This window comes from Gallinula chloropus (genome assembly GCF_964237585.1).
Source record: "Gallinula chloropus genome assembly, chromosome: 4".
NCBI classification, from domain to species: Eukaryota; Metazoa; Chordata; class Aves; order Gruiformes; family Rallidae; genus Gallinula; species Gallinula chloropus.
The window spans coordinates 91401210-91415584 of record NC_140088.1 but is presented as its reverse complement, the minus strand read 5'-3'; the positions used below and the strand labels follow the sequence as shown (position 1 = coordinate 91415584).

Below are 14375 nucleotides of genomic sequence, written 5' to 3'. Positions count from 1 at the left end.
GGCTCCCACAGCCTCTCTGGGCACCCTGTGCCAGGGCCTCCCCACCCTCAGAGGGAAGAATTCCTTCCTAACGTCTAACCCAACCCTGCCCTCTGCCAGCTTGAAGCCATTGCCCCTGTCCTGCCCCTGCACTCTCTGGTGACAGCCCCTCTCCCACTCCCCACAGGGCCCCACTTGTTGCTTTGAAAAGCAACATTCCATCTCCTTTTTTTCCATGAGGCACTAACCAAGATGCTGTGATGGCATCGCCCTGTCTACACGTGACCTCCAAGTCAGTGTAAAGCCTCTCTTACCCCAGAGGGAATTTCCTGATTCAGCTGCACAATCAGAACCCACGGTGGCAGCACCCAACAGTGACCCATCCAACACCCTGACAGCAGCCACATGCCTCAGGCAGGAGATACAAGAGGCCCCACGCAGACACGGATGGGGAACCTCTTTGGAAAGGGAGGTTTGCCTCCAGAGACAGGAATGACTGAAAGCCCCAAAGGCAAAGCACCCTTCTGGATGTGGCCAAAGGCAAAGCACCCTTCCGGATGTGGCCAAAGGCAAAGCACCCTTCCGGATGTGGTCAGCCCTTCTGTAAATAGCCACAACCTTTTCGGAACCATCCATACAGCAACGGGGTACAGAAACAAGCCCAAGTGAGAGCCGTCTCCTAACAGCGCTCCAGAAGGGAACGAGAATGCCACCTGCTGGAACCAGCGCTGGGGAAACACTCACTCGATACAAAGCAAGAACAGCCCGAGCTGATCATCTGTTTTTCAACAGCCAGTTAAAAGACGCATGGCAACTTCTGCTGGTCTCCAGTTTATGTTTAAGAACCACACTGGAGGAAAACCAAGTAGGCAAAGCTCCTGGCTGTGTGTATCAGGGTGTCACACTCTGAGGAGAAGGGGAGGAGACCTCGTGATAACGCTCCTTGGGACAGTGGTGATAGGGTCTCGCACACAAGAGTGATAAGGAGAGACTGAGGGAGCTGGGACTGCTCAGTCTGGAGGAGGGGAGGCTCAGGGGAGACCTCCTTGCTCTCTCCAGCTCCCTGAGAGGAGGCTGTGGGGAGCTGGGGCTCAGCCCCTTCTCACAGATACCCAGTGACAGGACAGAGGGAATGGCTGTGAGCTGTGCCAGGGGAGGGTCAGGTCAGGAATGAGGAGACATTTCTTCTCCCAAAGAGCAGTTGGGCATTGGAAGGGGTTGCCCAGGGAGGTGGGGGAGTCACCGTCCCTCGGGGTGTTCAAGGAGAGGTTGGAGGAGGGACTTGGGGACGTGGGTTAGTGAGGCATATGGGTGGCAGGGGGGCGGTTGGACAGGAGGATCTTGGGTCTTTTCCACCCTTCCCAATTCAGTGATTCCAAGAAAGCACAACTGAAGCTGCCAGTAGGGTTGGTGTTCCAGTTCTCACCTGTTTAACCCACACCAGCCAGTCCCAAAGAAGGAAACACTAACCATGCCAAGAAGGGAACTGTAGCCAAGCTGAGCCTTCTGATGTGTGTAAGAGCTCAAAGCCCAACAGGAGTACAAGGCATTTCCTGGCAATAGTGCACTGTGCTATTGCTGAGAGAGTCTGCTGTTTCAGTTAGAGGTTGTTTTCCAGATTTTCTACCGAATCTAAGAGGCATACAGCTACTAAGAGTCAGAGCAACAAAGTTAAGCAGGTGTTCTTTTAAGGGTAGTGGACACCAAGCACAGGCTGGACTCTCTGAGGGGCATCGTCTCACCTGTTCAGATCATTGCACTGGGAAGGTAGGGCACGTAAGGCTCCACCTACAGAACACACCCCATTTCCCCTCAGAAATCACCTCACCAGTGACAGTCTGTCACACAGACTGACCGGCACTCAGGGGCTCCAAGGCATGGAGCAGATATCCTTACACCCCTCCAGCAGCTGAAATGGGAAGTGAGGTACCAGGAGCACCATGCAGACGTTCCTCCCACCAACCCCCAAGCAACACCACCTCTGACTCGGCAGCAGAGCAGAATGGCAAATAAAAACTAGCTTCCTTCCTCAGGGAGTGAAACAGCAGCTTTTCCACAAGTAACTGTGTTAGTTGCTCTGAGGGAAGCCAAGGCAAGGGAACAAAAGCATCAACGCTCTGCCACTTCAACAGTGAAAAGCCCAGCACTAGGCGTACAGCATGTGCTGGCCTTTCGGCTGCAACGGTGGCAATCAGAGGGCAGAACTGTACTCAAGGAAGAACTATTACTACATGCACAGGAGAAACCCAAAGGAACCACCACTCAAACTAGGGAGCTGTTGGCTCCCAACAAGGGGAATTGTAAGTGCTTACAGTTCTGCCAACAGGCTCCTCTTTGTGACAGTGTTTCCTGTTACACAGACTTCACCAGCGAAATCCAGGTTAGATTTATTTCCATAAGGTATGATTTCAATTACACCATTTGCTTTTCAAGCATCATCATCATATCTACCAAAAAAACCCAAACCCATCAGGTACTAACAGATTCTTGGGCACGTTTTTCTTCATCATCTGCATTTTTTTCTTCATCCTCTGCATTTTTTTCTTCATCATCTGCATTTTTTATTTCTTCTGCTTCCTCCACCTGAGGCAGAAGTCCATCAAGCTTCAACAGCAAGCCTTCACTGGTTGAAGATCTAATAACCAACCTCTTCACAATAGGACCTAGAAAGCAAAGACCACCACCGATTCAGTCACTTTACTACTTCACACAGAGAGTTCACCATCTGCCTTGGCCAACAGGGTTCAAAACACAGGTCACACTCCAGTGCCATAGAAGTTACTAACTTGCTACCTTAGACCTTTGGGGCCCCCGAGCCTTAGAACATACAAGTGAAGCTACACACACTCCTCCAAAAACTGAAATACAGCTGAACTCACTTTGGGAAATGGTCCTTATTGAAAAGCTTCCAGTATTCCTACTAGGGGCACCAAAAGAACCATTCCTAATTCAGGATCCTACCAGGAAATGCTGAGGGAACCTGCTAACAACAAGCACTACAGAAATAGTCTGATTTCTTTATGGAAAAATAAATAGATCTGAGAATCTTTGCCTGCTGGTATTTTTAGTCTTGCATTAGATGGAGTGACCTGAAGAGGAAAGCCACTGTAGTGGTAACTACATAACTGCAAGAAGACGTGCTGTCACATGCAGAAGAACTTCTTCCCAGTCAGGGAGCCCTGGGACAGGCTGCCCAGGGGGTGTGGAGTCTCCTTCTCTGGAGAGATTCCAGCCCCGTCTGGACACCGACCTGTGGCCTGTCCTAGGGACCCTGCTTGGGCAGGGGGTTGGACCCCATGGGCTCTGGGGGGCCCTTCCAACCCCTACAGCTCTGTGAGTCTGTGATATGGAAAGTATGAAAGGAACTGAGGAACAGGTATCTGTAACTAGCTGGTCTGACTGGCTGATAGTTACCTATTCCTATTTTGAGTCAAAGGAGCCCTTATACTTTTGACTTGGGACAAAACACTTCACAGGGCATGTGTACTTGGCTTTTGACAGCCTATTCTCTGTCTGATGGTGGTTACTGTTAACAGCATCGCTGGAAGAGACACAAGATGATTCTTTTTGTGGATGTTAAGCTGATGTAAACATCATAAGTTTTCTTAGCTTTAACTAGACTATTCTTCCATCGTGCTCTGCTCCTAATCCACTCCAGCTAAGCAGATGACACTTGTTCAGTGTTTACTTTGTTGTGACAAAGAGCAGATTGCACATTAGCTGTTCCTGTTCTTTGCTCAGCATGACCAGCAGAGCCCACAGGCACAACATGTACAATTCACACCTTTACTCCTTTGTAACCTGTTCCTTTCACTAAGGAATGAAACCAGCAACAACAAGACCAAACAGTTTTAACCCTTGGAACAGCAGAAATTTTAAAAGTATTTTGATAATATAAAAGCAAGTGGCAGTATTGCTGCCAACAGGGCAGCTGACATGGAATCACAGAATCGCCTGGGCTGGAAGAGACCCTTTAGATCATCAGTCCAACCACAGGCTGACCCTGCCCAGCCCACCTCTAGATCCTGTCCTTCAGCACTGCATCCACACGGCTTTGGAACCCCTCCAGGGATGGTGACTGCACCACCTCCCTGGGCAGCCTGTGCCAGGGCCTGACAGCCCTTTCAGGGCAGAAATTCTTCCCGATATCCGACCTGAATCTCCCCTGGGGCAATTTGCAGCCATTCCCTCTCCTCCTTTTGTCACCCAAGAGAAGAGACCGACCCCGACATCACTACAGCCACCTTGCAGGTAGTTGCAGAGTGATGAGGTCTCCCCTCAGCCGCCTTTTCTCAAGGCTAAAGAGCCCCAGCTCCTCAGCGATTCCTCACAGGACCTGTGCTCCAGACCAGCTTCATCGCCCTCCTCTGGACATGCTCCAGCTGAGATGCTGGATGCAGATCCTACTCATACCCTCACAGGCTGCCAAGTTCTTGATTTTACAGAGCTGCCCAACAGCACCCTCCTCCTGTCCCAAGACCAACAAAACAGAGAGGACATTTAATGGAAACCTGGTAAAAAGTGCTCATTTCTTAATTTTGTTTGCTGTAACTTCAGCTACCACATCAGAACGGCTACTTACCGTAAGTCAGTGGCTTGAAGGTGCACATATCATTGATAACTGCTTTTAGATTGGCAATTATCTGCTCAGCAGGCATATCCAGCTGAAAAAGGATAAAGCAAGGTTAGTCACAGTGCTACTCAAGCCTAGATTAACCAGCGTGAGCACGCTCGCTGTGCATTTATCCTAAGTTTGGGTAGATGGTATTTTTCTGTGTTCCCTGTAAAGGAGTTACAAATCCCATTAACAGCATTACCTGAAAGACTCAGAGAAAAAAGTTATTTTATAATCTATTAATGGAGTTTCTACATTTTACATAAAGTACATGGAAGCACTGAGCGCTAAACATATATACCAGTTCCAGCTCTACCCTTTTTGAACACCCTGGTTCCCATTTTATTAATATCCCACTAATCTGTCAGCACACCCATTACACCCCAGTCAAATTACTGTTATATCCAACTACTCTCCTCCCAGATCTGGTCCATTAATACCTGTTTATGCCCTTCTGGCAGACGTACAATCCAAGTGTGGTTCCTCTGCTACGCAGGCAGAACACATTTGTCTTTATTATCGTTACACCAATTGCAGAGCACTTAATCATTCGTAAATTAACAGATGTAAAAACCTGCTTGTTACTGCTAAGCCTTCCACTTGGCTGAGAGACTCACCACGCTGTACTGAACTCAAAGTAAAGGCAAGCCTGGAACCACTGAAATGAAGTAATTCACTGCTAATAAAAGGAGCTAGAAACTACACCTCATGGTAAGGTTTCAATGACATCTGTCTCCAAACCTCACGCTCAGTTCAGGTCTCAGAACGAACCTGCAATTGTACAATTTCAGGGAGCTATTGGCACAAAGTCTAAGGCACAGAATTTGCAAGCTACTCCAAGCAAGTTACAACCTCTTACAAGGATTCACAAGTACAACAAAACAGGAGACGAGACCCATTTCAGAACGTGAGGACATCAGGACTACCACCATGCAGTTCCAACACAACACACCCGGAGTGAACGGCAGTCACGTGGGGCAGAAATACTTGGTAGAAGATGAGAAATTATCAATACTCTGAGAAAACAAGATCACTGCCAGCTGTTTACCTCCATGCTTTAAGAATCAGAAGGCAGGAAAATAAAGCCAGGTACCAGCCAGTAAAACCCACAGGAGACATGGCAAAGCTCCAGAAGCGGCATGGAACATGTGTACCATGGGGGGTAAAGTAGGATATGCAGAGGAAGGAACCCAGCACTTCAGTCAGTCAAATTCAAGAGTGCAAACATGCTTCCTCCAGAACAGCAAAGCCCTGCAGATGCAAAGTCTCTTGAGAACGAAGCTAAGGTCTACACTACAACAGAAAACAAACCCCAAAACCTGTTCCTGGGTGCAGGTGAGAGGTGGGATTGAGACATGGATGGTTACTAAGCGCCAATGGTCTGAGAATGAGCAAATAAGAGACTTACACAAGGAAAAAGGAGGACTGCAAAAATGGACAGAATCAAAATCGAGATAATAGAAATTTCTATCAAGAAAGCTTTGTCTATCAATTCCTTCAGCTCGTAGCCTGTTTAAAATGGATTCACTACCTAAAAACACCAAACAAAACACCAACAGAAAAACCCCAACCCCAAAGCTGACAGCTCTTAAGTTCAGCCATGCATTGACTAACCCATACACACACACACCCACTGCAAGCTGCAAGTGACTTTGCCACTGGACAAATCCAAAGAGTGACTTCTGCTACATGCTACACAAAGGACAAAAGCCATGCTGATGCAAGCTAACCAAGAACCACACTTCAGCTGCTCATGCAGTGCTTTGGCCCTGCTCCTCTAAACACATCCCTTCCCAAAAACTAAATCCTTCTGAACAAACCTTGAAGTCTCACCTCCTGAACACCTTATTCTTTTCCACGGAGAGCCGTGTGAAGGCAGGAAGATGCACCAGGAATTCCCTCCTGCTGTCACATGCAGCACACCCTGTCTGCAGTCAAGGCTCATGTCAAAACCAGCACCGCCCTCTGCAGACAGCCCGGTTCTGAAGGAGCTCTCCCAAGCGTCCTCACTATCTCTGTGTCCTAAAAGAACATGTCATATGCTCAGTTTCACAACTCGAGATCTACTAATTAAACTTAACTGCTGCCAACTTCTAAGCTTTTCCAGCTTTTCCAAGCCATCCCAGTGACTACTAAGGAAACACCACCGAGGCTGCTGGTTTACGTGGCTGTGCAGCACTACACCGAGCCACTGGCTGTACCTGAACTAACAGGCAACATGAGGGGGCAGCAGTGCTGCAGGGAACAAAACCCAGCCTGGCAAACTCCCAGAAACATCTATTCCGCTTGGAATACAGCAACGGATCTTCACGCTTCTTTGTAATTCGTACATTATTATTATTATTTTCTCCCTGACAAGATTTAAATCAAAAAAGCCCTTCGTTTAGGTGTGAGCTGATAGCACCTGAACACTCACGGCGTGCTCAGCCTCCCATGGCCTCCCTGATTTCCCTCCAGCACCACCATGCGGACAGGAAAACTAGGCCAGCTGAAGGGCGGGAGCTACTGAGGGTGGAGACACTTCACAGAACCCACAACCACCGAGCTGCTCCTCCGCGCACAACCCGACGCACAGGAGCCTGCCAGAGGACATCACCCTGTGCGTGCAGCGAGGGAGCACCTCTGCCTCGGACTGGCCATTACCTTCATGCACTCCACCTGCCAGGAAGCCCTCACCAAGAGGAAGAGTTCATTAGAAGGAACTACCAGCTACCGGCAGAGTGCCACCTCTGGCTGCAGCACATCCTCTGAAGTGCTGTGAAACCGCGGGGCTGAGCAGCCTGCACACACAAACTGCAGCGACTGAAGGTGTTGCTGACACCGCCTGACTCCAGTGCCAGGCCATGGTTTTAACTTCAGAAGCTCCAGCCACAGCTGCAGGACACCAGGCTAAGCTGAACCAAGTGCAACTGCACTGACTACTGCTGAGCCAGCAAAGCTCTTCGTTCACCTTTAATACAAATACAATTTTCCTTCTTTACTAGACAAACAACTTGAGAGCAAGTTTAATTGGCAAGTATTTTTTAGGCTGATTCACAGTATAAAACGACTGAAGTTTAAGCAGTCCAAAGCAAAAACTAAAGAATACAGTCCAACACTTAAACTGATGTATGTATTTCAGCTGTTCCCCACAGTCCACTGGACTTACTAACAGCTAGAGACACACCTTGGCTGTATCAAAGTGTAATGTACAATGCTCTTTAGCAAAATAATCCCAAGAACCTCCATTCTGGCCACAGAGGAGCGAGCCCTTGCAATCTGCACACACAAGCCAAAGCAGCTAGCCAGAATCAATAAAGCTCCTTATCACCAACACCGCCAGACAAAGCTCCAGGGGTAGGTATCTCCTACACTCCCCTCCTGTGCCACTAGTGCAGGGAAACAAACTCAGGCAGGACTACGTGTAGACCAAAGACAAAACAGAGTGATAACAAAAGCACAGTTTGGAGCAGGAAAAATAATAGTCATGTTAAAAAAAATAATTAAGGCAAGCATTAAAGGTTTTAAAAAAGAAAGAAGATACTCTTGTATAAGCCAATGTCTTATAGGATGGCAAAGCACAGCTTAATTTTTTCTTTTGAGGTGCAATGCAAATAGTTCTGGCTTCTTGCTCCAGTCCAGAACTAGAGCTAACACACTTAAGTGACTCTTTAACCAGTTAATTAAAGTTAACAGGTTTTGATCCACCTGTGCATATTGACCATGGACTTAAACCCCATAGTTTATTTACTTTAAAGAAAAGAAAAATCAAAAAAGCTTTATTTTACTCAAAGAAGCATGCCAGGAAAGGCAAGAGGAAAGTAAAGCCTATGTCGAGATGTCAACTCACAAGGAGATTACTAGAAATACCATCTTTTTCATCCTATTTTGTTGATCTTTAAGATTCCTCACCAATATAGTGTCAAATACAGATCCCATCATGGACATCCCTGCATTTTTTTAGCATCAGGTATGCCTTACTCTTGGTTTTAGTGGAACTAAATTTTCCTGTCATCACCATTAACAACATACAGGGCTCACTCCCATCAGCTGAAGATGTCACACAACAAAGAGCAAGAGTTCCTTTCAGTTCACAGGTCAGTTAAGGAACATGATTAAAGATCTTGGGAAATCACAGATTAAAAACATGTTTTTCACTCTCTTTTGATACCAACTCCAGCTCTGCTCAGCGGGAAAAAGCCACAAACAACTTAAGAACTCTATATACAACTTACTCTTGCTATTCTTGTCTTGATTACACACTCATCTTCTACCGAGTACTCAAGACCTTCTCTGAAGTGTTGCACCATTTTGGAAATATCATGGCCCAGGGATTCTAATTTAAAAAGAAAAAAAGGCAAAATATTAGTCTGGGTAATGGTTATTACTGTGGCCAAGTGTAGTGTTAGAAAACAGAACGGGATCTTGCAATCAAGGCAGTTAAACACCAGTGAAAAACACAGTTTCATGGACAAGACAATGGTGTCCTCACAGAGTGTAAAAATCACTGCTGTCTTCCCTTCCTCCTCATTAATCAGCAGACATAAGCAGGTACTACAGTGGGAAAGGTAACAAAAGCTTCACTTCAAATAGAGACAGTGTTTATGTATATGTAAAACACAGCTTTATTACCTGATATAATTAAAGCAGCTTGAAAGGCCAAGGCCTAATGAGTTAGGTTTATAACAAGCTCCAAGTCTTCCTTGAAAACAAAGTCTTCAAGAGCGTAATAGCAGAGTGGTTACACACAACCTGGGCCACGCTGACACAACCCAGCCACTGCCACAAGCCCAGGCTGCTGTTCCCTATCTGCAAACACTCACTCGTCGCTCAACTGCGTTAAATGAGAGTGTTACTTCTCCCACACAGCTTTTGATGGCTCCAGGAAAAGTCAGCCCTGGGTGAGCTACAAAGCAACTGAGCTATTAATAGCGTAATACAGCTCTCATTTGTCTCAAAAAGCAGCTGGGGTACTCTTTGTTGCAATGCTTTGGACAGGTTAATGGGTTTGTCTTCGATGTTTAGGAGCCTAAAAGCACTGTAGGCAGCTTGTGGAACATTAGGACAGCTGGGGCAGGGAAGGAAGAGATCTGTTTCAAGACCCAGAGCTTCACACAGCCCACACAGACTCCCTGCTTGAGTAACTGGCCTCCCTTCTTTCATTGGCATCTGAGATAGACTTCTGGCACATAGCTAAGACAAACTAAGCCAGGAAGGGAGAACACAAGTCTTGAGAGACTGAGGTTTGCTGCTGTAAAAACCCAGCCTGAAGGCAAAACGTCTTCAGCACTGTGAAAGAGGGGCAGGTAAGGCAGCAGGCTGTACTAAGGGAAAGCACAATCAACTCCCTTGTTGAGTAGCAAGTCAATGTAATGAGTGCATTTTTTTCAAGTTCTTTCCATTTTCCTGGGTAACCTGGCAGAACTATTATGGTTCATCAGCACTAACAAGCACAGGGACAACTGGCAGGCAAACTTACTGTGATTCTAATCCCACATTTGCCTTTTGTAGGAGAAAAACACTTCCAGAGTTAAGTCTTGTTCAGTACTCAAGATTTGTAAGAAAGAATTGCTTCTTACTTCTTTTTGTGCTTGGGTATTTCCGCTTTAGTTTGTTCCTCAGTGGTATTAGCTTAGGTATTATTGCAGGAACAGCTACATAGAAGTCTGCTTGGATTTCATCCTCCAAAATCTGCAATAAAAACGTTTTAATACATTTGGTAATACAATAAATAACCTCAGCACACAAGCTGACCCACAAGCACCTCTGAGCACAGAAACCCACCTCTCACTCTTTACACTGGCTGCTAACTTCAAGCTGGAGTTTACTGGACACGAGGCTTTTCGCTCCCTCCACCTCAGTCACTGTTTAAGTTAGGATATCTACATAAATAATTAAAAAATAAATACCCATTTGACTAATTCGACTCCTCCCACAACAGCAGCTCCACTCTCTCGAGCTATTTCAGCTTCTTGTTCATTCTGTTGAGAGAAAAAAATAAGAATTTAGTACCATCTGTGCTACCAATCAGTCTCTGCCAGCAGCACCGAATGGATGGTGTATCTGTGTATTAACCTACAGGCTAACATGAATCATTTAAGGCAATTTGAGATCACAGGTATCTACAGCTGGTAATTTAATATAGAGCACTCCAGGTCCCAAGAAGCAGCAGTCAAGTCTTTAGTCGACTTCTACTGGAAAACAGCCCATCCCATTTGCTGAGCAGCATTACCAAAAGCCTTTTCACTCCTCTCTCCATCCCCTGGAAACTACAACGAACCATCCACTGGATGGAGCACACGTCTTGCTCTAAGCTTGAAGTGTTGATAGATAAAGCTGCTGAAGACAAATCCTAGACAGACTTAAGAGTTGTACAAAGCATTTGCAGTCTCCTCAGTAAAAGGTGTGGAACAGGTGGTGGTGTAAGAACATGCTAGACACACAGCGTGCACAAAGCCAGTCATTCAGGCTACCCACCTCTGTGAAAACCAAGACCTTGTTTGTTTCCTCTGTAAAGCGATGTGGTAGAAGAACGGTGCTTGCAAATGGTTCCACTTTTTTCTGAAAAGAAAGAAAAATATTGAAACAAAAACGTGAAATCAGGACTTAAGAGTAAGTTCTGTTCTGTTGCTTGGAGCTGGCCCCCTAAGGAGTAGCCTTGCCCACAATTTCCATGCACTGAGGTCGTAACAAACAAGCACAATGCACAAACTCTGACTGCTTCCTCATGCCCAGGACACACTCACACCTAAAATTAAAAGACATGAATTAACGATGCTGCAGTTTGCCCACGAGAAAGGGGCTGGGCTCAGCAACTGCAGGATTGCTGCCACGCTCTGGCACAGTCAGCAACAGACTGAGGTGCTGCCGCTCATCTGAGCAGCCAGTGCACAACATCAGCACGGAGCGTGTCTGTCACCAAGCCTGGAGACTGCCCCCAGGCTCTGAAAGCAGGGGCAAGAGCTCTGCATGTCTTTAAGCAGGAACTTACTGTCTAGCTCTAAGGGACCCCTGATATGCTAAAGGGATATCGAGTTACACATGTGAAGAAACCAACTCTCAATTGGCCTGTTATCTACTTATGGGGGCTTTAAGGAAAAGACTAAACTAGGGTAGACACCTTTAAACCCAAAGGCTGTAGGCAAACAAGCAACAGCTCACTTCCAAAAGTGAGCCAAACCAAGGTGAAAGACAGAGGCAGGAAGAAGCTCGTCTCTAACACTTCTGCCTGTAACCATGAGTCCAGAACGAAACATGCAGTTTTGGTAACACATCTTTAAGTGGGAAGCCAGGCCAGAGGTGAAGCTGAGTTTGAACAGCTCTGTCCAGGTATGAATTTCATGTCACCTAACAGCCTGTTTTCAGAATCCTTGATGGAGCTACCTTCACCTCAGGACTCTGAGGGATGTTTAATAATCACACATGTCTAAAAGCCAAAGCCACCCAGAAAAGCACACGTTATTCTGATGGTCAGAGGAGCTGCAAGAGGCAGCTGAGAAGGCTGAGAGCAGCACCTGCTCCGCAGTCAACACGTGCTTTTACCCTGGTGAAAACAAAAGGAGGATCAAAACATGTACAGGCTCCCAACCCACCTTCTTCTCTAGAGCCATATCCAGGAACACGTTGATATAGACATACTGCTTGGGGTAGGTGAAGTCCAGCTGCTGGAATTTCTTCAGCATACCCACAGCCTCTTCCACGTTGTAGACTGGCCGCTCGTAAAGCCACGTCAGGTACACATCATCCACCGGCTTGCTCAGCAGCGGCCGCCTCCTGGGCGCTTGTTTCTTCTTTGTTTCTTCTTTCTTGGTCTTTTGTGAACCTTTTTTTGCAGTTCTAAGACCAAAAAAAAGAAAAAAGGCCTCTAAATTGTTAGATCAGCTGATGTTCAGCACATATTCCAGGAGAAAGATATGGATACTGTCATCTGTCAGTTATTAAGTAACGATTAGTTAACGAGGAAGGTTCTATGCCTAAAGATGAACAGCATCACTTAAACTCATCCCAACTGCACTGTCTCAGATGGCCAAGGCAGAAATCAAACACTCAGAAGGCAAAAGCTCTGAAGGCAATTAAGGTCCTCAAACAACATAAACGCTTTTGTGAAGTGTGGAATCAAGTTAATCACCTCCTCCTGTATCAAAGCACAATCAGTTTAATGTAACAGACCACCTTCTTGCCTTCATATGGGCTGGCAGTGGGTAACATGCCAGAGTTGCTTCTAAATCAAGCCAATCCCACACACCTTCCTGGTTATCAGGGCACATATCTGCATGGTTTTCCTTCTAGGGGAACAGGGCAATCCCACCTTTCTAACTGGGTTTACTCTCCCTTCTCTCTATTGTTTAGCACACAGTTAAACACTAGCCACAAAAAGCAACCTGAGGCAAGGAGGGTTTGAAGCCGATTCCATAAGCTCACCTGCTGCCACTGTTCCCCCAGCTGTAGAATCTTAGAACTCTAGAACCTCCTGAGCTGGCAGGGCCCCACCAGGCCATGGAGCCCAACTCCCGGCTCCACACAGCCCAGCCCAGTCAGAGGTGGCACTGAGGGCATCGTCCAGGTGCTTCTTGCCCTCAGCCCAGCTCGGGGCTGGGACCCCTTCCCTGGGGAGCCTGTGCCAGCACCGACCCCCCTCTCAGCACAGAACCTCTTCCTGACACCCAGCCTGACCCTCCCCTGGCAGCTTCACGCTGTTCCCTGGGGTTCTGTCCCTGGTCCCCAAAGAGAGGAGAGAGATCGGCGCTGCCCCTTCGCTCCCCTGGGCTGGCAGCCACAGACCCCATGAGGTCTCCCCTCAGCCTCCTCTTCTCCAGGCTGGACAAACCCGGTTCAACCACTCACTTCTCGGCGTAGTGTCGAGCGGGCGGCACGGCGCTCACCAGCGTGGGGGCGGCGGCGAGGCGCTGATCGATCCCGGGCAAGACCCACCCGCGACGCGGAGCCAAGGCTGCGAGGGAGAGAGCAGACACCGCCTCAGGCAGGCGCCCGGCCTCCCGGCCAGGCCCCCCCGCCCCTCAGGGCCCCCCTCTGCCCCCCACCAGGGAGAACTCAGCGGGGGAAGGCAAAGAACAACCGGCAGGCAAGCCCCGCGCGTCCCCAGCGGGGGCAGGGGAGAGACGGCGAGGGCTCATCACCTCTCCACAGGCAGCGGCCAGCGGGCGCCGCCATCTTGCGGAGCCGCCGCGGCGAGCACGGGCAGCGTTCCCCGGCGGGAAGGTTCCCGCGGCGGCCAGGGAAGAAGGTTCCGGCCGCGCGGGAAGGTTCCGGCAGCGGACAGGCCCGGGTACGTCCGGCAGCGGCCGGAAGCAGCGCGCGGTGTCCCCGTACCGCCGTCCCCCCGCCGCTCCGGGGGTGCCCGGGGCTGAGGGGTCGCCTCTAGCCCGGTGCGACCCGGGCTGTGCCCGCAGCCCCCAAACAGAGCTGGCAGCGGCCGGGCTGGGGGGACACCCCCTGCGCGAACCTCGGCCGTTCCGCGCCCTGCTTTGGGCTTTGCTCACGGCGGGGGTGGGTTGGGGGCTGGTTTTGGGGGCTGGTTTGGGGTGGGTTGGGGGCTGGTTTTGGGGGTGGGTTGGGGGCTGGTTTGGGGGTGGGTTGGGGGGTGGGTTGGGGGCTGGTTTTGGGGGTGGGTTGGGGGCTGGTGTTGGGGCTGGTTTGGGGGGTGGGTTGGGGGGTGGGTTGGGGGTGGTTTGGGCCGTTGGTTGGGGGTTATTTTTTGCTGCGAGCCCCAGGTAATTGAAGAAAGCCCTGGCTGCCCACCCTTTTGCTCCCTGTCACTATGGTTCCCCTGCAGACGGGCTGG

The 14375-nt window shown here is 48.8% G+C and overlaps 1 protein-coding gene across 1 annotated transcript; it reads right to left on the bottom strand.

Moving 5' to 3' along the window:
- Positions 1 to 2354: 2354 nt before the first annotated feature.
- MRPL1 (mitochondrial ribosomal protein L1) lies at positions 2355 to 13793 on the bottom strand. The gene is made up of 9 exons (XM_084263909.1): positions 13711 to 13793; positions 13418 to 13523; positions 12166 to 12409; positions 11051 to 11134; positions 10483 to 10554; positions 10153 to 10264; positions 8809 to 8909; positions 4562 to 4643; positions 2355 to 2642 (listed from the first exon to the last, which is right to left on the bottom strand). Exons 1-9 carry the CDS (start codon positions 13742 to 13744, stop codon positions 2449 to 2451), a joined length of 1029 nt encoding a protein of 342 aa, XP_084120035.1. The 5' UTR covers positions 13745 to 13793; the 3' UTR covers positions 2355 to 2448.
- Positions 13794 to 14375: the final 582 nt, after the last annotated feature.